Genomic DNA, 20,798 nt, shown 5'->3' with positions numbered 1-20,798 from the left:
AGAATGATTGGTTCATGACCACTTCTGTCCCCGGAAAAAAAAATCTGTCCTTGAAACTTTCGGACTTATTTCTTTTCAAAAAAATGCCAAATAACAAATCAATTATTAATTGAGTTTTCAAAGAACTTAGAAAAGACAGAATGAGAAACTTATTGAAGATTTTTCTCAGGTGGGGTTATTTTATAGTATCTTTCTTTTTAAGTTGGTGTGTATAACAATTGATTAAAATAAGTAGAAACCAATGTTAAATTTAAACGTATATCTTAATCTACTGACAATGGCTCCTGTTTGAAAAATTTTAATATCTACATGTTTCTTTTAATATCATCAAAATATTTCTCAAAAAAACTGTTAGTGTTAGACCCTCACATACCTCATGGTACAATTTAGGATTCACAATTGGATGGCAGGAAGCAAAGGGCCCACTTGAATCAAGAAGAATTCCACAGTGCTTTTCAGCAAACCTTTCTGGAAGAAAATTAATGCACTCCAAATTAGATCAAAATTTCATAATTTTTTAGCTGAAAGAGAAGGTATAAATTTTTATTATATATAACTATTTATAATAGTTCTGTCCTTATTAGAGCAATTGTGTGTTTTTAGGGTGTTTTGCTGTAATTTGTTATCACTACATACAAAAGTAGCAGGATATAATCAGAAACAACGTGAGGCAAATCTGTATTAGCTTTGGACTTTAGTATTTAATCAGTTAATCTTTGGAAATGCAGTTTCTATATAAAAATAGGAATATAGGAATAAAGGGACCAGATTATTCATTTAGGTGTCCTTTAATTTAAAACAGATATTTATGTCTGAATTATGAGAAGTTGGTGAATGAAGCCACCACCACCTCGCCACTGTCACCCCAGAAGTTCAGATCAGTATTTTTGAAGGTCATACATTATGACAACCAGTATCAATAATTCAAATACACTGATTTTATTTTTTAATGCCTTAACTGATGGTTGGTTTATAAATAACTAGTCTCATTGTAAATTAATGGAAAAAAAAGTCACAAAAATAGCACCTAAGTAAAAAATGTTTTGTTCAATGATTTGCAAATTCTTTAATTTGATGACCATAACTAGGACAAACATTGCTCAAATTTTTTTTAACTGTTTGTTGATTGGCTTTTAAAAGTTACTGCCACCAGGAATCAATAAAGGAAGATGACTAAATCTATTAAAAGGACATTGAGGCCAATTATTACTAAAATTTTGACAAACTTTTAACCAGGTATTACCACTTTTTATGTAAACATTGTTAACAGCTTATTGAAGTATAGTTTAATTTTCTGTATTTTATTTTGTTAAGTATATATAAAACACTGAAAATTGAGAAAGTTAATTTATATACCTCTCAGAAATATCAACATATAGTCTACTTCACATAAATTGGCTTGGTTTCTTATAAGATATATTCTTTTCACCTATTCTCATTTTAATTGTTTTCACTGCAACACCCACAAAACAAGATAATGACAATTAAAACCCTGAAATATGTATCACCATGCTGATATAAATGCATTTATCAACTCATCTTTCAAATCAAAACAAGTACATGAAACTTACCAAAGAAATTGCTTTAGTATTTTTAAATGTTATTATAAGCTGATCAGACATTTCTTTCAAATATGCAGATTAACATAGAAATCTAATTAACACAGCAACATGATATATTTTAACTTACCTTCCACTACATTCCATTATTTATGACAGAAGCAGCATAAAATGAAGTGTGTAATAAAATCAACAATACTACGAACAATCAGAGCAAGACTTAGACTCAAAACACTTGAATTACACCTTATTATGAACACCATATCTAATCTCCACTATGGGCATTTACATCAGTGGGGGTCATAACATCATCCATGTCCTTCACGAGTCTCTGTGGAAATTAACTGAACTAAAATGTATGAAAGTCTTTAGTCAGCTAAAACATGAGCTGAATCATACAGGTGTACAGTTTATAACTAATACACATGATAACGGTGGTTAGGAGACCTGGATCTAGCTATGGCAGTATCGTCGTGTCTCAGGGTTTGGGTGAGGCTTGCTATTCCAACCGGTGATCACTTCCACCACTAAATTAAAGACAAATAATAATAAACTAAGTGATCTGTAAAGTCTCTTCTAAACCTATTGTTCCATAACTATGGAGAAAACTGTATAAAGAGGAAGAGTTGGTATAGAAAAAGACATCTGTGTCTTTTTCCTCCCTTCCCTAATGAGAGACGTGTTTTCTGAGAGTGTCCTCAGCCAGCTAGACAGTTTCTCCGCTGTTCCCTATAAAACTGGGTCAGTACAACAAACACTGCTAAAACCAGGATTACCTGACAGTCCCATACTATTACCAGGATAAGCATATAATTCCTAGCACCTAATTTTTGACTACAGAACCTGATGTTCAGTTAACATTACCTGTTTCTATGCTGATGCATGAAGCAGAGCTTCCTTTAGGACAGGACATCATTTCCCAAGAACTCGCAAACGCCTGAGATGTCTTCTCTAATATATTCTGACTTGACATGAAATCATCCTCTGCTCTGTTGTTGTAGGAACCACAGAGTCCTGTGTAGAGCACAGAACAAATTTTAACATCCTCTCAACCACTCAACTTTTTGCATTCATATTCAGGTCTTTGCTCAAATCAAAACATGTAGAAAACACCTGAGAATTGTCTTAGTTAGTATTTACACATACAAGTAAAATTTCATGACACTTCAGATTGCTACCCCCTTTTGTAGTCACATGAGCACTGAAAGAACATCTGACTTGAATATTATGTTTTTCCTGTTTGTTGCTGTAACTTAACCTCCTTTGACAACATTGTAGGAAACATGCTTTATGACTGCGAATTTTCAGTTTCGGCCTGGAGAGGTGAATTATGTTAAGGGCTATCTGTCTATCTTATCTGGACTCTTATGACCCATGAATTACATTTTTTCCTATGCATAAAAAAGTCACCTTCTTAAGCGAAAGTATATTACAAAAGCTTAGATTGTTCTAAATGAGTAATTGTGGGATTTCTATTATTTTTTTTGCTTTGACATTCAAGACAGTATATAAGAGCTCATTTCTTTGATAGAAAAACTCAGTAAAAGATATGACCATGTAATATATCAGTAGAAAGGCAAATTATTATGTAGCTTGTGTTTGAAACTTGATTTTTTTAAAGATTTATGTCTCTAATATTTTCATTTATTCTTCTACAGGGCAAAACTTTAGTAACATATAGCAAAGTGATATACAGCAGAGTGATATATTATCAGTGATATATAATGTACATTATCAAAGTGATATATAAAATATATTATTAAATCTCACCTAATTTAAAGACCTTAAAATGGTTAAATTGTTGAAAATCACTTGGAAAAGATTTTGTAATAAATAAAGCTGTCTTCACTGTACGTCATAATTATTTTACTGCAACGTGGAAAGGAAGATTAAGTAAACATGCTTTATGATCTAATGTCATTAATTGAGACAACTGAAAGTTGCAATAAATGATGGTCACATTAGAGACTTGGAAATAAAAACATACCTAGAGGACTTACCTACAGTGTCTGTGAATTGGTTGGGTGGCATGGAAATATATAATTGCATCACAGGAGCAATTTGTATTTGTATTTTTGTATGAAAGTATGTTTCTGCTTGAAGGTATGAGGAAGATACTTTGAAGATCTGTATTTGGTCTGTTAAAATAATTTTAACATTAATAGCAATAATAACATATTAAACAGTTTTTATTTCTTAAAATGCTTTTATACTTTATATATTTTAAAAAACAGAAACGTTTACTATCTTAAAAATTGAATAAATTAATGTACTTTATGTTTGTTTTTTAATGATATTATTAAACTTACCTGAATAGTAATAACCTTGATTTCTAATCTTGTCATTTGTGACTGTTCCATCTCTATTGAATATATATTTGTCAACTGAAACAGACTAATAATTAAAGCACATTGTTAGTTCATATTAATTTACAATATTCATTCATTTTAGTGTAATATATGAAACTGAAATGTGTCATAAAATGTTTAATTTTATTGGATTAATTTATAAATATCTAAAATATAGAACATTTTTAAAGCATTTCTTATACCAGTTCTTTGAGCAAGATTATAAAGGACTTTTCATCTCTAACGTGTAGATGAGGAGACTGAGACTCAAGAAGGGACCTTGGATTTCCAAAGGTCAAGTGGCTTATAAGTATCACAGACCAAGCTAGGTGGCCACCCTCCCTATTTAGGTCATCTCCAATTAAAATGTCAGTTCCAAATACATGACAGTCTAAATAAATACAATTGCCTTCTTAAATGGTTCACAGAGTTTAATAATTTAATAGGCACATGAGGTTGATCTGTGATTAGCACATTAGCTGTATGCCTAGGGTATACCTAAGAATCCTTGGAACTATCCAGCCCCTCCATGGGTTTATCAGTCTTATTTATGCTTTTAGTTTACACAGTAAAGCCTCTCTTCTCTAACCTCAAAAATTCTCAGTTTGTGAAGTAATTGATTTGATTTTGCTCTGAATAAACTTTAGGAAGCTGATTACTTACCGAATTCAAGAGGAGTGTAACACTATTTAAGCACGTTCCTGACTGACCACTTGGACATGGACGAAGCTCAACGCTAATAGACCAGTCTTCGTCCTGTATAAAAAACGCATTTCATTTAAATGTTTATTGAAATGTCATGGATTACGTGCCATTACTATGTGATTCATCCACAATGCATGTTTGTCTTTTCAGTGTGCAAAAGGTTTACATACAATCCATCTGCTCTGAAACTAGAAGCCTAGTTCAGCTAATGGTGCAGTCTAGTGTTGGCCAAGTGCTTTACGGATGGTCCAAGCATCTTGCTTAAGTTATATCTATGTAATCTACAACTGGTGGATTTTCACAGTCATCATTTTTCTCTTTTCTCTTTATTTTTGTCTTCTCCTCCAGGGGAATTATGCAGAGTTATTGAGACTAACAGGATTTAGCCTCATAATAAAGAAACTAAACATAAAATATAGCTTGTTTATTCACTGGACAATCCATAACATCTATTTAAATCCAATGAGAGAGGTATTTAATTTGTAAGCCCATAACATAAGTCGTCCAACGCTGACTTCCAGTTATCACTTCAAGATCTAAGAATATCTACTCTATAAGAAGCAAATATACCACATATTTGGATATGTTTCCCTCTCACTTTGCCCGTCCCCTGTCCTCATGGATTATGTGAGGGGCATACAAAGAAGGAAAGAAGATTTGGAAAACTGACTTTTAGCAACTATACTTTTCAGATTCCTGCACATTGACCCACATCTCTCTCTTTAGGAGCCACAAATTCTGCTTATCACTTTTCCTTTCCAGGAAGATTAAGTAAAATTGCTTATTCTCCTGCTAGCTACAGGCACAAGCTACAAAATGGAATCCTCCTCTTACTGAAATGTAGATTAAAATGTTAGCACTGAAAAGAGTTTAAATGTAAGGACAGCCTCTATCATAATGGTGCTATTGTATTATAAAAAATAAATTAAATGTAAAAGAGTAATAAGGAAAGAGGAAGATGCCATGTGGAAAGTGAAAGATACTTTCACTTGCGGCATGAGTGAGCACATGCAAAAAAAGTAGAAAAAGGAAATATTTTTCCAGTGTATTCAGAAAAATATTAGTTATAAAGGGATTTAGATTGCTTTTGTTTAGCAAGGAATTTCTAGGGAGTGCAGGTAATACTGATTGTCAGTGTCAATATGTGACAGAAAACAGATACTGAAATATATAACCAATAATTGAAGGGCTGTCTGCTATTTTTTTAAAATGGTAAATTAAGTAGAAGATAGTGTTCTAAGCTGATTGAAAAATATTTTGGTGTCTGTATTAGCTTTCTCAGGTGTTCTAGACTATTACATACGTGGATAGCCAGATAGTGACAGTTTCCAGGATGGTTGTATTTAACACCATCAAAAGTCGTAATCAAGCTTCCTTCCACCTTACATCTTCCAGGACATAACAGTTCAGTGCAGGACCACTTTGCTTCTTGGCACGTGCTGTTAAAATGCAATGGTTATGTTAAAGGTCATCGATTGTGTTTTCTCTATGATGAAAATAAATAACAAAACATTTAAAAAATTACAGCTTAACCTAAGACATCTAGTCAAGCTTTATTAGACCATCTTCTTCATTCCCTACGCAACATCTCAACTCTGATAAAATGTCTCATTGACAGTGGTATCCTCATATTTTAAAAGATTCTAATTCTATCGACTTAAATAATAATGTCTGCCTGCATTAAACATATAAAAACTTGTAAACTGAATTTCAGGGGGTTGTTTGAGTAGAACACATTTCACTATTACTGTTAAAACACCTGCTACATGTCACGTTGTAGACCTGCATTGCCCAATATAGTATAGAGACGTATGGCTATTGATTACGTGACATGTGGCTAGTCAGTCCAGTCCAGATTGAGACCTGCTATGAATGTAAAACACACACAGACTTCTAAGAGTTAATACGAAAAAAGGTTGTAAAAAACTCTCTGTGTTTTATACTAATTTCATGTTGAAATGATGGTGTTTTGGATATGTAAAATACATGGTTATACTTGATTCCACTTAGTTTCTTTTTTGCTTTTTAAAAATGCATCCACTAAAAACTGTTAAATTATTTATGTGTGTTATATTTGTGGCTCACATCATATTTCTCTTGGACAGCACTGCTATCCACATTCAATAAATCACAGCTCTTGTTATTCATAATTATTATTAATATATTATTACCAGACTAATGGAACACTGCCTATTTATCAAGAAAATATTACAGTATAAATAATATATTAGTTTTCACTGAGTCAGATTATTTCCCCACAAGGAAACAGTACATTTCTAGAAAATCCTTTGGAATCTTGCAGACATTTGAAGTTTCAGAGAAAAGTCATACTGAGAAATAAAGAAATCTCTTTGGTCAGCACATTGTTCCTGAATTCAGAATGAATAATCAAGCTATTTAACTAAAAGAGAAATAATCTACACTAACTTTCAGCACATTAAAATCCACTCAGGATTAAATATATCTTCACCAGTGTAGCCACATGTAAAATTATTTGAAAACTGTTGGGTTGTTTCTAATTGAATATTTTTAAATATTCTTGGCAATTAGCATAATTATTGTTTTATTATTATAACCATACTTTTGTATTATTCTTTACAACCACCAATTTGGTTTACTATTCAAAATGTTATTTCAGTTAGTGAAAAATATTATCTTTTAAAGATACACAGAAACTCATCTACTTTACATAAAACACACTAAACTTTCCTCAAATAAGAAAGCGTACCAACACAGAAAATGCAGTGAGGTTGCTTTTTGCTTCTGAAACGTTTCTTTTAAGTGTGGATTTAAGAATTATTTTAAGTTACATTAAAATATTTGTATGACGTCACTATCAGTAAAATGCAGACAGAAAGTACACACATACCACTCCGAACCACAAGGACCTTCACGGACTTCTCCTGCCTGATACACTTTTCCATTAGATTCACAGGGACAGTCAGCCTTCAGCACACATTTCCCTTTCTCTCCAATGTCATCCAATAGATAGCCTAGAATACATCATATAAGATTAATCTCAAAGCTATACAAAGCTCAGTCAATTCTCAAGCAACGGATTGTGAAATCACTTCTGAGATCGTCCTTTCAAGTGTAAACATGTACTTAAAATGATGATTTCTATTTAAGCAAGAACTGGCAAGAGTGGAGATAATTGTCTGAGCCACGGAGCAGTCCTGTTGAGCCCAATATAGGACTAGTGGATCATCTGTGTAGGACCATGGCCCTCAGATATTGTAGAGATACAAATGCACATTAACATGATAAAGTCTCTCTTCCCCTCCCCTGCAGTTTTCTAGACGGATGGATTATGAATAGATAATAATTTATTCATTAAATATCTTGTTAGAAACAAGAGTCCCACTATAACTGAGGCACTTCATTTTCAACTGTTTTAGTATAAATACTATTACCTTCTAGACAGGTGCAGCCACTCACACATTCAATGTCTTGAAAAGGAGCTACATTAGAACAAGTTGCAGGATTTGAGGGACCACATTCTTTGTAGATATGGTTTTCTGGGCATGTCGGTTTTTCTGGAGAAATACACAAATACGTATATATGGAAATTAGAGGAAAATGAATGTGATACATACATGATATTCTAATGGGGATCTTTTCAAATGGGATTCCTTGAGTAATTTTCAAGATATAGGTCAGTTTTTTAAGAAACTAGGTAACTAAATTATGCCAATTTCCTATGCACCACATTATCTTAAGATACAATATTAATTTGGAGGAAATGTATATTATATAAAATCATTTTATCTTACTTTGAAATTGATATTCTCCTTGTGTTTTAACTTACAAAGATTGTGTTAAGTATACATGGAAACTATATTTATATCTGTATGAAACTCATTTATGTTTTTTAGTTTTTAGAATGGAAAAAACCAACATACTTTTGATAACTTGTTCAGCTATTTTTATAGAGTTTTTACAATTTTACAGAATTATTCACTTTTCCCAGTGAGTTTTACTGATTATAGGGTATAAAGTCCCTAATTAAGATCTTAACACAAAGCACTTGTGGCAAGTCACGCCACAAAATGAACCTCAGTTTCCTCATAAGTACACGTCAGAGACAAGACTATCACCTCTAAGTTTCCTTCCAGGGCAACAGGCATTTGAGAAGATTACTTTGAAACATGGCTCAACTTTAGAGCACTGTGGAGACGTCCTGATTTGGAATCTGTAATACGTCTAAAACCTACCACAAACCACATCGGAATCATCTCTCCAGGATTCATAGGTGCCAGGACCATCTGAAGCGCAGAGGCGGGACAGCTCTGAGTAAGTGTCACACGTGGAATTTTTGTCTCTATTTTGACAATACTCGCTGATGCAGATCATTCTGTAGTCATTGGATAAAGCGCTAACCTTCCCACACTGCTCAAAGTAGGTTCCAATAATTTTGTCACAGTACTACAAAATAAAGCACAAAGTTTTATTAAAAGATAAGAAAAATGAAGAATCAAGTGACTATTCAAGGAAAGATAAATTCAGAAGTTTTTTTGTTTTTCTTTACACAATATCGCATGGCTTTGACAGGGAGAGTTGTTGAACACGGGTTGAAATGGAGAGCTCTGAATTATCACGTTGGTACAGTGACTCCTAACGGAAAACTTCACCTCTGGCATCTCAGATTGCTATACAACTTCAAAAGTTGTACCAAACTCATCAAAACTTTCTCTAAAAGTGACATGAAGTTTAGAACTCAAGAAAATAGAAAGAATGAGAAAAGGAAAGATTGCTGATGCCAGAGATCAGGGTGGTGAATGATTGATACCACAATAGACAGAGGGATATAGGCCCTTCCAACTGTTAGTCTGCCTGTATTTGATGGACAAACATGAAACAGAGTGATTCTGTGCTTCCTTGGTGGGGGCCATGAGTGTTTGCTCTGAAACAACGTATTTGTTCCCCTGTTGGTGAAGGAAATAAAGACACATATTATCAAACATAAAAAGTTCAAATTTCAACATATTTTAACTACCACATACCTGTTTTCTATCTTAACTATGTTTGTTTTCAGAGAAATATAAAAGCTACTGGCAAGCAAATGCATGGTTTGCACCAATTAAGCCCTAGGAACACTGATAACCTTCTCCAAGTGACATATAAAATTAAGTGAAATGAAATCTTCAAGGGTTGTTTTTTATCTATGACTCTTTGTGTAACTTTCTCACTAGAGTGCAGGTTCCTGTAGGGCAAGAAATAGAATTTTGTGATCTCTAGGCTTAACACAGTGTCTTGCACACGGTAAGTTCTTTCTAAATTTGCGTTGGCTTTAACATATATTCATTCAACGAACATTTCTGAGCAAATAGAAGTAAGTTCTCACACACTGTGCAACTACCACAACAGATAAAACACGATCCCTGTCATCACAGGCCTCAGAATCTCATAGGAAACATGCAAAGAAAACATGGGGAGTGTTTATAGGCTGTATTTCATCGTAAGTAATAATGAGTGGCATAGGGTGTCAGAGGAAACAGAAAGCTACTCTAACTACAAAGACGAAAGAGCATTTCACAAGGAAGATAGCAGATGACCTTTCATAACATCATGGCTTAATTTGCTTTGCTAGAAGATGACAAAGCAGTTATAAATACAACACCCATTGTCCATAAAACACAAGTCTCCTCTACCTATACCGCCTACACATATTGCGATCTTGAGAATTTTGTGCTAGATTGGAATAGGAATATGCGAAAATGCCGTCAGTCATCAAATGAATGCAAACTATCAAATTCCACGTTAACAGAATTACACAAGTGCAGAAAATTCAGAGCAAATGACGACTATTTTCAAGGGTCATTGTCAAAAAGATAGTCTGCAACTTTTTCAAAACGAAGGTCAAGTATACAGGAGGTGACAATTCAGACTGGCTATCTGGGGCAAAACTCAGGGAGTGAGAGCAGAAAGTAGGTCTTAGGAACACGGTACATTGATTTGTAAACTGTAAGAGTCAAGTCAGTCCCCATCAAGAGATAATCATGGAGAGGTGAAGTGCCTCAGTTTACCAACAAACTAAAACGTTTAAGGAAGTTAGAATTGTTACACTGATGTATAGTAAACATCATAATGTTTTAGGGAAAAAGGCACTTATATTAGAATCTACAGCTAGCCTAAAGCTTAGAAACAGACCACAGGGACACTGGAGAGGGAGCAGTTGCAGAATTCTAAGAACAAGTTGCTTAGAAGAAAATGTGGGCTCTCTAAATCGAAATCAAGGGGGAATATTGCTGAAATCTGCTCCTGGATGAAATGTTAAGTTTCTTACCTCTACTCCGTCTTCACAGACTTCATAGCTTTTACTAACAGCATTGGGACAATTACCAGGAATTTTACTGTTGGCAATGTGCTCATTGATATCGTCTCCTTAAAAAAAAAAAAAAGCAATGTTTTCAAGATACTCATTATATACGTACACTATTTTCAAGATAAATGTGGACTTGACAATATAAATATATATTTTTTATTTTAACAATTTCTCATTCTTTAGACAAATGCAAATTGTTAGTTGTTAGGTTTATCTAAATATGAGTAATTACTTTACAGTTTTCTTTGGGGAGATAATTTTCTTTGACATGAAATCTTACCTGGAGTGCTGTTGAAGTTACCACAAAGACCACAAGTTGGATATTGCTTGTGAAGAGTGAGCTTTTAAAAAAAAAATTACATGTATGTGTTTATAAAATATTGAAAATATCTCAAGATGAAGTTTACCCAAACCAAAGGACAGGGGCTCTCCATGTTCAATGTCGCCTAAGCTGCTTACTTAGAAATAAACTACAGGGCCTTTTCTAAAAGATCTGGATCTAGAATTTGGAACGGTCCTGACTTCACCTCTTACTAACTGTGTGTCTTTGGGCCAATTATTTAATTTTGGATAGTCTGAATTTCCTGAGTTCTATCATCTGTAAAGTAAGATTAATAACATTCTACTTAAAGGTAGTTTAAATAGTAGACAGTGCTTAGTACAGTGATCAATACATAGAGATTTCTCAATAAACGTTAGCTCTTATTTTCCTTATATTGCATTATTTTTATAACCAAAGGTAAAAACCACAAAGCACGGGGTTATAAGAAAAATCATAGATGGACTTACTGAGAGCTTGTTAATTTTGTCCCACATCAGAGACAGGATTCCTCTACGGCTATTCAGAACATTATGTTCTCCGTATTTTTTAATGTGAATCAACTTATTGTTATATGGTATCTGTACACTGAAAAGCACAAAATACAAGTACATATAAAGGTAAGAATCGCATTAATTTGACGTGTTTGTTGTGATAATCCATGTTTCTGCATTTAGTATAATAAATATCATACTGGCTAATAAATATTAAAGTTTTCTTATTCTGATCATCACAGAAGAAGAGACACAATGGCTATTGGTCCAATTTTGGAAAGACTTCTAAGAAACAATGAATAGGTCCTTGGGGCTTCGGAGGCACCAACAAGAAAAAAGTGGTTCAGTGTAAGAATAAAATGATGAAATAATTTGAAATGTCCGCAAGTAGAATATCATGCCTCATTTTCTTATCCTGAAAAGTATTGAAATAGTCATCCTTCCAAATTCAAATCGCTACTTCTGAAAATAATGGCCTAAGTTTCAATATATCGTAAAACCTCAAATTTGTATTTAGTGTTAAACATACAAATGAAAATTGAAACATCCTATTAACAGTTTTGTTGAATATGCATGTTGCCCCAAATCTAGAGACTCAAAATAGCCGAACAATAGAACCACTCTTTTTTTCCCCTTACTTGTTATAGGAATAAATATAATATCTTACAATCCCACATACCGCAAAGTCTTATACATTTAAGAAGAATTTATTAAAAATATCAACTTGAGCACCCAAAACAGGAAAAGAGTACTATCTCTTCCCTATTCAACCTTTTTTTTTTCCTTTTTGCTCAGGTTGCTTAAGTAATTCTACAGCCTTTATTCAAAACATTATGACATTCACCTTTCTCCGTTAACTAAAATGATATCGCCAAAAATAGAGATGTCGTTATTGTCAATTATAACTGCGATTTTTTCAATCTCACTATCATTGCTTCGCTTGACCTCAATATTGAAATCTCCTCCAGAGTCAATGCAGTGACGGCAGAAGGTATACGTGCATGATGACTCAAAGGAAAAGACACGGCCATTGAAAGCTTTGTATGCTCCTGTGCCCCACGTAGAAGCTTCACCTACAAAATATTCAGGGTGGAATATTCATCGTTAGTTAGAACAATTAGCATAGCTTCTAACTCTGATTTTTTAAGTGCTTATGTATCAAAAAAGAAAAAAATCACTGAAAGGTTCAGTTCTCACACTTTATCACATACTGCAAGGTGTGCTAAAAGTAACTTGGGAACACCCAGAGTTGGCTATTCCGACTAAAACAAAACATGAAGAAAAACATCTCGTTTCCCAGTGGAAAAGAGTAACTGTCTTGACTCTGGGAAGGGCCATGTGGAGGGAAGTTGTGGTCCGTTTACTAGTTTGTTTTGCTTTTTGTAGAGATAGTCTTTCTAAGGTTGTCTGAGTGAGTTACTATTTCTATTAAATAAGCGTAAAGAATTTTATTATTTCTCTCCATACATATGTATGTATGTGTATATGTTTATGTATAAAACAGATGATGGGAAATTTTTTTAAAACTGATTTCAAATTTTGGTTATTTTGAAACCTCACTAGGTACTGGCTGGCCTAGGCATAGAAATATGGGTAGAAATCAGTCATTTAAAAAAAAAAAAAAGTCAGAGTCATTTTTACTTACCAACAATTGCATTTGTTTCTGAGTATTTCGGGGTTGCTTCTGGAATATGGGATCCTTTTTCTATTTAACACAATGCATAGATTATTTAAATTTCAAGATACATATTGACTTTAAATACACAGGATATTGTCTTCTACATGGGAATTTTAAAAGTTGATATTGAAGGCCATCAATGGGTTTTTTTTTAATCCAAAGTGTATAATTTGATTTTGTGAGAGCTGTGATTTGCCAAAGTCATACGCATTATTATCTCTGAAATCCGTGATTTTTCTTGTAGCAATCAGCCACAGTATGTTCAGAAATCTTTTAGAGCTTATTCATTTGGGGTCACGTACAGTTACTAACATATGTGGCATCCCTTACAAAACTATTTCTTCAACTTTAAAAATAGCATTTGGTAGCCTATTTTTATCAGAAAACCCTATCCAAACAAGTCCAAGGTTGATTTTACTAAATCAGTCTACGATATAATACTAGTAACTCAATTACCTATATATGAAAAAATTAATTCACCTCATCAAAGGGAAAAGTTTGTATACTTCGAAACTTTAAGTTTCCCACAATTGTTTATTTCTAATGCACTGACCCTTTTATGTAACCAAGTAAACACATGCAATCTTAGAGCAAGTCTAAAAGCAAGCAAAATAGAACAGCAACAATTTTAAAAAGTGAATTATTTTGATAGAATTTTAAAATATTTTTCACAATGCCATTTATTGTGTATCTTGAGGTCACCTCTCTATTACGTGTTGTCTTCACTCAACTTAAGTGCAGACAGATTAAACTCTTATTTATAAAGTCATTCCTTAAATATTATATCTAAAATGATAAAAGAGAAGTTGTATTGTTTTATTTAGGTTCTCTTAAAATATAATTTAATCTTTCTTATTCATAAAGTTGTTTCAGATACCCGATTGGTCATTTAAATTGAATATTCAAAGAGAGGAAGCACCTAGAAGCTCAATTTCACATGGGAAACACATAATAATATCAAGTCCTAATAAATCAATAATCAACAGAAATTTTTCTTTTAAACATTGGATGTTATAAATCAAACTACCTGGAATACTGAGTGGTCCAGAAGTACTGTTGTCAGATGAGCCTGTAACACCTATTTAATACAAAATGATTAGGCTGTTTCCGGGTATAATCTTATTTATTAAAATATAAAAAAAAAAAGATTTAAATCTGATGTATAAACCATCGATCCAATTTCGTCAGTGCTCATGGTAGCAGACTTAGAATGATGTGAAGCTGTATGAGAAAAAAAAATCATTAACTCAAAAACCTGCTGAAGTAACAAAATTATAAGCCTCATCACTAAATTGATTTATTCCAGATCAGTTGCCTGAAAACCTGTTCAGGGAAAGAGAAAAGAGTTATACAGACAGGGTTCCAAGTCTCCTATTCCAGGTTCAACCAAACTTGCTCCCACTTTGAACTGTTACTGTACATTTGGGAAATCTAGGCGCCATTTCAAGACGTCAATTGAACAAAGCATTCTGCGTTAAGAGAAACTGAAAGCATTAAAACCACCAATCTACATAAACTGAGATGTTCAATCATAAGATATCTAATGTCAAGAGACATTAATGTCAAGAAGTCCAGAACCTGCCATTTCAAAGACACTAGATTTAATACCATTAGATCCACTACCAGAGAGAACACTAATTAATAAACGTCTATCATCTCATTTGAAAAAATGAAAGCAGTCAAAAGCTAACATCCAAAAAAAATCTCAGATTGGTAACTACCCCACAGTAGAAAAAGAGACAATTACTTCTTAGCACATTTCTCAGGAACAAAAACCTAAATTTGAATACCTGAGCTAATGGCAGCAGATCCTGGGTTCATAATTTCAGTGTCTCTTAAACCACCTGTATCAGCTGTCCTTAAACAAAATCAGTGGCAATGAATCATGAATAATTAAAAAATTTTCAGTTTCATTAAGTTTTGACTTCAAAATTTATGTCCAAAGGTTAAGAACAACAAAAAACAAAATTGCGATTTCTGTGTGACCAGGCCTTTTCAGAACAGATTCATTCATAGTCAATCGTGCCTGAGGTTAACCATTACTACACTACACTTATATTTCTTACTAATTCAATTCTATTTCTTAAAAAGGTATTAATTATAAATTTAAGTTCCAAGTACGAATCATGAATATTTTTCAGAACACTTATGTCATTAGAAAGGAACCTACTGTCCACAGTTCTGTGATCGGCTCCCAAGACCTTCCAACATTACAAGCAGCATAAGAATAGTCCCCATATCATTTTTCTTTTAACAACGTGTATCACAAATTTGAAGACTATTTAATCTCATGTTTCCATTAAGTGGAAATACTAATTTTATCAGATTTTTTTTAAAGGATGCATCTTATTTACTCTTTTCAGGAATGAATCTGCCAAAAAAAAAAACTTAAGCCACCAAGACGAGATCCAAAATACAAAGTTCAAGCCCAACAAGTCAGCTGCTACTCTTCACCTTATACAACTCCAAATCAATTTCACATGAAGGCAACAAAAATTATTCCACATCAACATATCCACAGCAACAAAACTAGTTCCACATCCGATGCCAACAAATATTAAATGACTTCTGCCTGATCCTGTCCATCATTTCAGGATTCTGCCTTGCTTTTTATGTTATTAGGAGTATTCATGATTTTCGCTGTTACTTTAAAATGTATGTTAGAATCCTGAACTTCTAATTAACGGAAATAAATCTAACTTCCTAAGCCACGGGAAACAGATCCAGTAACATCTTTTCCATTATCACAGGTGCCTGCACCACTAAGGCCAGTTTCATCAAATGTGTTTGGTCCAGATGCCCCAACATCAAGTCCAGTTGTACCCTTCCTTCCTTCACCACTTCCAGAACCAGAAGACCAAATGTTTCCTCCTAGTGGAAAATTAAGTTGTGATTAAAAGAAATAAAGAAAGAAGAAAATAATTTGGATTTCTTGGGAACAGAGTCCAGGTTAGGGTACCTGAGGCACTGATATCAGATCCAAGACTCAAGTACTCAGCCCCAGCAGATCCACTGTTACTGTTTCCATTCCCACCAATTTCACCGACTTCAAATCCTTGCTGGTCAGATGACCCCAAACTGAGTCCTGAATCTTCAGAAATACCACCAGGATATTCACTCTCATTTTTGGCATTTGAGCCACCTGCTGAATACAAAATGATGGTCATGAGAACTACTTCAATGCATGCCATGATTTAGAATTGTTCTGTGCACAGAAATTAGCCATCAATGCCTAGAGCACTGAAACTTGAGCCTAAAGAACGACCTACTCCATTTCTATCTATGTCTGTCCCACTGTGACCATTGTCACCAAATCGACTTGAACCAGAATCTCCAAAATCAAATTTAGTTCAACCATTCCTTTCTCCCTTTCTAAAGTTAGAAAACCAGATCCTGATCTCTATCAGAAAAAATAAACTGTTATTTTAACAATAATAAATATTTGAAATACATTTCAATTTCACTGAAAGAGTCCAGGTTAGTAGAATGCCTGTGTTAAGAGCATTAAACCTGAAATTCATGGATCCAGGCCCAACAGACATTGCTGCCCCATTCCATCAATCTCCTGCCTCCAAATTTCTTTTCATCAAATGGTAAAACACCAAATTCCAAATTTCCAAAATTACTACCAGCATCTTCACCCCTTCTTGAACCAGCACTCCTACCAGAATATACTTAATAAATTTTATGATTCAGAACATTTTTTTCGAATGTCTTTCCTTCAAGTCCCAAATCAAAAAACTCAAGCTTTCCAACAAATAGAAAAATCAAAATATTATTAAAGAAGATAACAAATATTTGAAATCCATCCAGTTGGATTTCCCAGGAACAGAGACTGAATGCAATACCTGAAGTGCTGGCATCAGGGGCAAAGCCTTTGAGTCCATCCTCAACAGATTCACTGGCACTCAATCCATCCCCTGCAATTTCAGTGATTCCAAATCCCTGTTGCTCAGAAGCCCCTAAATTGGATTCCGAATTTCCAAAGCTATCATCAACAAATGTATTCTGATTTCCCAAACTGATGTCACCTGGAGAATATAAAATGAGTCACAGAATACATCGAAAACATTTTATGATTCAGAAAGTTTTATGCACAAAAATAAGACATCAATACCTAGATTATTGAAAATGGATTCTCCAGATCTAACCACTCAGTTTCTTTCAACTAGTTTGCTACTAACACCACTGGCACCAAATGAACTCAAACCAGAAGCTCCAAAACCAAATGCAGCATTGATTGCCCTTCCCTGCTCCGAGTTCCCAACCAAAAGACCTGGTTCTAACCGATGGAAAAATCAAAATGTTATTAAAAATTAATCTTTATTAATTAATTAGTTTGTTGTTAAATGTTATTTAAAGAAAAGTATTTCAACTAGTTAATTTAATTAGTTTAAAATTTTCCAGAATGAGTCTTTATTGTAATACCTGAATTACTGGCATCAAGTCCAAGGCCTTTGAATCCAGCCCCAATATATCCACTGCCACTCAGTTCATCCCCTCCAATTTCATTGATTCCAAATCCCTGTTGATCAGAAGCCCCTAAATAGAATTTCAGATTTCCAGAGCTACCAGCAACAAATGTATCCTCACTTCTCAAACTGGTGTCACCTGCAGAATATTAAACGATTGTCACAGAATATATTGGAAACATTTTATGATTCAGAAGTTTTTATGCACAAAAAATGAAATATCAACACCTACATCACTGGCAGTGGATCCTCCAGACCTAATCACTCGATTTCCTTCAACTGTTTTGCTACTATGCCACTGTCACCAAATAAACTTGAACCAGGAGCTCCAAACCAAATGCAGAATTGCCTTTCCCTGCTGTGAGTTCCCAACCAAAGACCCAGTTCCAACTGATGGGAAAAGCCAAAATGTTATTAAAATTCATCTTTATTAATTGGTTTATTGTTAAATGTAAAGAAAAATATTTTAACCAATTAGTTAATTAAATAATTTTACATTTTCTGGAATGAGTCTTAGTTGGAATACCTGAGCTACGGGCTTCCAACCCAAAACCTTTTGCTTCACCTCCAGCAGATCCCCTACTGTTTATTTCAGTCCAACCAGCTCTACTGATTTCCAATCCCTTTTGACCAGATGTCCCCAAACCAAATGCTAAATTTCCAGAGGCACTGCTACTAAATCCAAGCCCCTCTTCTTGTGTTGGTGCTGTCTGCTAAAATTGAAAAGAAAGATTGTCACCAGGGAATATTTAAATACAGTGTATGACTCAACACTTTGTATACACACAACCTAAAGAATAACCCTTAGTCCCCTGGAATTTGATTTTCCAATGCTCCCTACTTTATTTTTACCAAAGCCTTTTTTTTCAAGACCACTGACATCAGCTACATGTGAGTCAGAATTACATGGTCAAATCCAAATTAACCCTTTTCTCTTTTTTAACCACCAAGTCCAAAATCAAATGGAAAAGTAAATGGAAAATTAAACTGTTATCAGGAGCAATAAACAAAGGATGTAAATCATTTGTATTTTTTCTTAATAGAGTCTAGATCAGATTCCTGAGCCACAGAAGTGAGCGCCAAAGCCCACTGATTTATCAACAAACTCCTTGCTGGTCTTCCTGCTTCTACCAATCTCCACATCTCTTAAGATAAATCACTCTGACACCAAAATACTTAGATTTACTGTATTTTATTGACCCTCACTTCTTTCACTGACTTTACCTTTCAAATATAAAATGCTATTTATCCCCACCTTTTTTGTTTATTGAAAATATAAAACAATATTGAAAAACATTTTGAAAGAAAAATCACTACAACAAATGTTATCCCTACTGTTCTGCTCATCACCTCTTGACCCTTGACCACAGATACAGATTTTTGACAATTTTGAAAGCAAACATTCTGGCATTCCTTTTCAAGGAAATTAGATCAAACAGGAGTAATAGAACTTAAAAAGCTAACATCTCAAAAGTCATACAGAAATTGAGACCACAATTCTTAGGTTCCTAATTACCTACTGTTCCCCCCCCCCAAAAACTTGAAATTTTAAAGAGTTCAATAACTTGTCTAAGATCACATAGTGAAATCTGGCAAGAGACCCTTTTATCTTAAGCAAGAAATATACTGCTTTCACCTTGCTTAAAGATAGATTGTCTACACAGTTCTTAAAGATAAATAAAATATGTTCCCCCCCCTTCACAGCTTAAAGATAGGTAAAATATATTTTTTCTATTTCAGAGTAAGGTCACACTATATTTTGCATACATTTTGCATGGGTTAGCTTATACTTCAGCCCTTAGGATGCAGTAGAAAAAAATAAATAGACAGAATTCTGTTCCTCCATCGCCACCCCCTGGAGAAAAATTGCTAGATCAGAGAGGAGAATGTGGGTGAGCTGTGTGGAAGAGGGGATTTGAAAAATAATGTTGCCAAACAAGTCATGCTGTCTAAAATTGATGAATATCAAAAACAGAAAGTCCTACAGTGGCCTACGGATCTTTTTCTCAAATATGTGAGTCTTGGTCTCATTTAGGGATGATGGTTGTTGGGGATAACAGAGCTCTGGAGTGTATCCAGTTTTATGTGGGCTGGTTGAGTGGTTGGCTGGGGCTTCCTTGCTTGGCATTTTTATTCATCCAGTGCAGCTCCAGCATTAGACACCCTCATGGCCCTCCTCAGTAAGACCTGGGAGGTTCCCTGAGAGACACAGGAATAAATTCAATTGCTCATAATTTCAGAGGGTTCTCCAGAAAACTAAAGGAGAATGCTAAAGACCCACACGCTCCACTTTATTCTAACTCACAACCAGATTTTGTACACTTGGAAGTAGAGACGCTCTTGCAGTCATGACGGAGCCTAATGGGTCCTGTCCATAGTTCTGAAGAGGTGACTGCTGTCCCCAGGAGACAGCTGACCTGCTGCTTATTTTCAGTTTGTGTTTTACCTCAAAGAAAGCATTTCCCAAGGACATTTTATTGTATTAAGATTGTAGAAAGGTCTAAAAAAAACAAATAAAAGTAATATTGGGCTATTTTGATTGCTGCGTACATTAGACCAGAATCAAATTGAGCCAAACTGATATCAGCAAAAATCCTATTCTTACATTTAAGAAAAACTCCCTAAAAGTAGTCGTATTTGCTATAGCTTATTTTTCATTTGGCTGATAGGGAAACAAAATAATGGATCATAGCACCCTAGTTTCCTGCTAGACTGAAATAATGAATCATAGTCAATGATACTCAGTTGCCCAAAGGAATCTGTAATAAAACTATTGACACTAAGATCAACTTTAAAATAGCTCACTAAGAAATTAATCCTAGAATATAAAGTAAAAACATATTCTGTCAATAGATATATGGGAAAGTAAAACTTTAAATCTACATTCACATTTCTCTC

The 20,798-nt window shown here is 34.1% G+C and overlaps 1 protein-coding gene across 1 annotated transcript in view; it reads right to left on the bottom strand.

The window, feature by feature from the left end:
* MUC19 (mucin 19, oligomeric) overlaps positions 1-20,798 on the bottom strand; it is a 134,553-nt gene that overhangs the window by 101,863 nt on the left and 11,892 nt on the right. Inside the window, 23 exon segments of the mRNA XM_064491235.1 lie at positions 374-468; positions 2,424-2,573; positions 3,560-3,697; positions 3,869-3,953; positions 4,571-4,663; positions 5,916-6,051; positions 7,482-7,605; positions 8,026-8,148; positions 8,827-9,037; positions 10,899-10,996; positions 11,218-11,278; positions 11,727-11,844; positions 12,595-12,823; positions 13,396-13,455; positions 14,456-14,506; positions 16,252-16,299; positions 16,388-16,570; positions 17,277-17,459; positions 17,546-17,669; positions 17,671-17,704; positions 18,281-18,290; positions 18,427-18,583; positions 18,585-18,613. Coding sequence (XP_064347305.1) covers positions 374-468; positions 2,424-2,573; positions 3,560-3,697; positions 3,869-3,953; positions 4,571-4,663; positions 5,916-6,051; positions 7,482-7,605; positions 8,026-8,148; positions 8,827-9,037; positions 10,899-10,996; positions 11,218-11,278; positions 11,727-11,844; positions 12,595-12,823; positions 13,396-13,455; positions 14,456-14,506; positions 16,252-16,299; positions 16,388-16,570; positions 17,277-17,459; positions 17,546-17,669; positions 17,671-17,704; positions 18,281-18,290; positions 18,427-18,583; positions 18,585-18,613 — 2,540 coding nt within the window.

The sequence above is a fragment of the Camelus dromedarius genome, chromosome 11 (assembly GCF_036321535.1).
Source record: "Camelus dromedarius isolate mCamDro1 chromosome 11, mCamDro1.pat, whole genome shotgun sequence".
In the NCBI taxonomy this organism is placed as follows: domain Eukaryota; kingdom Metazoa; phylum Chordata; class Mammalia; order Artiodactyla; family Camelidae; genus Camelus; species Camelus dromedarius.
This window is presented reverse-complemented; position numbering and strand designations above follow the sequence as displayed.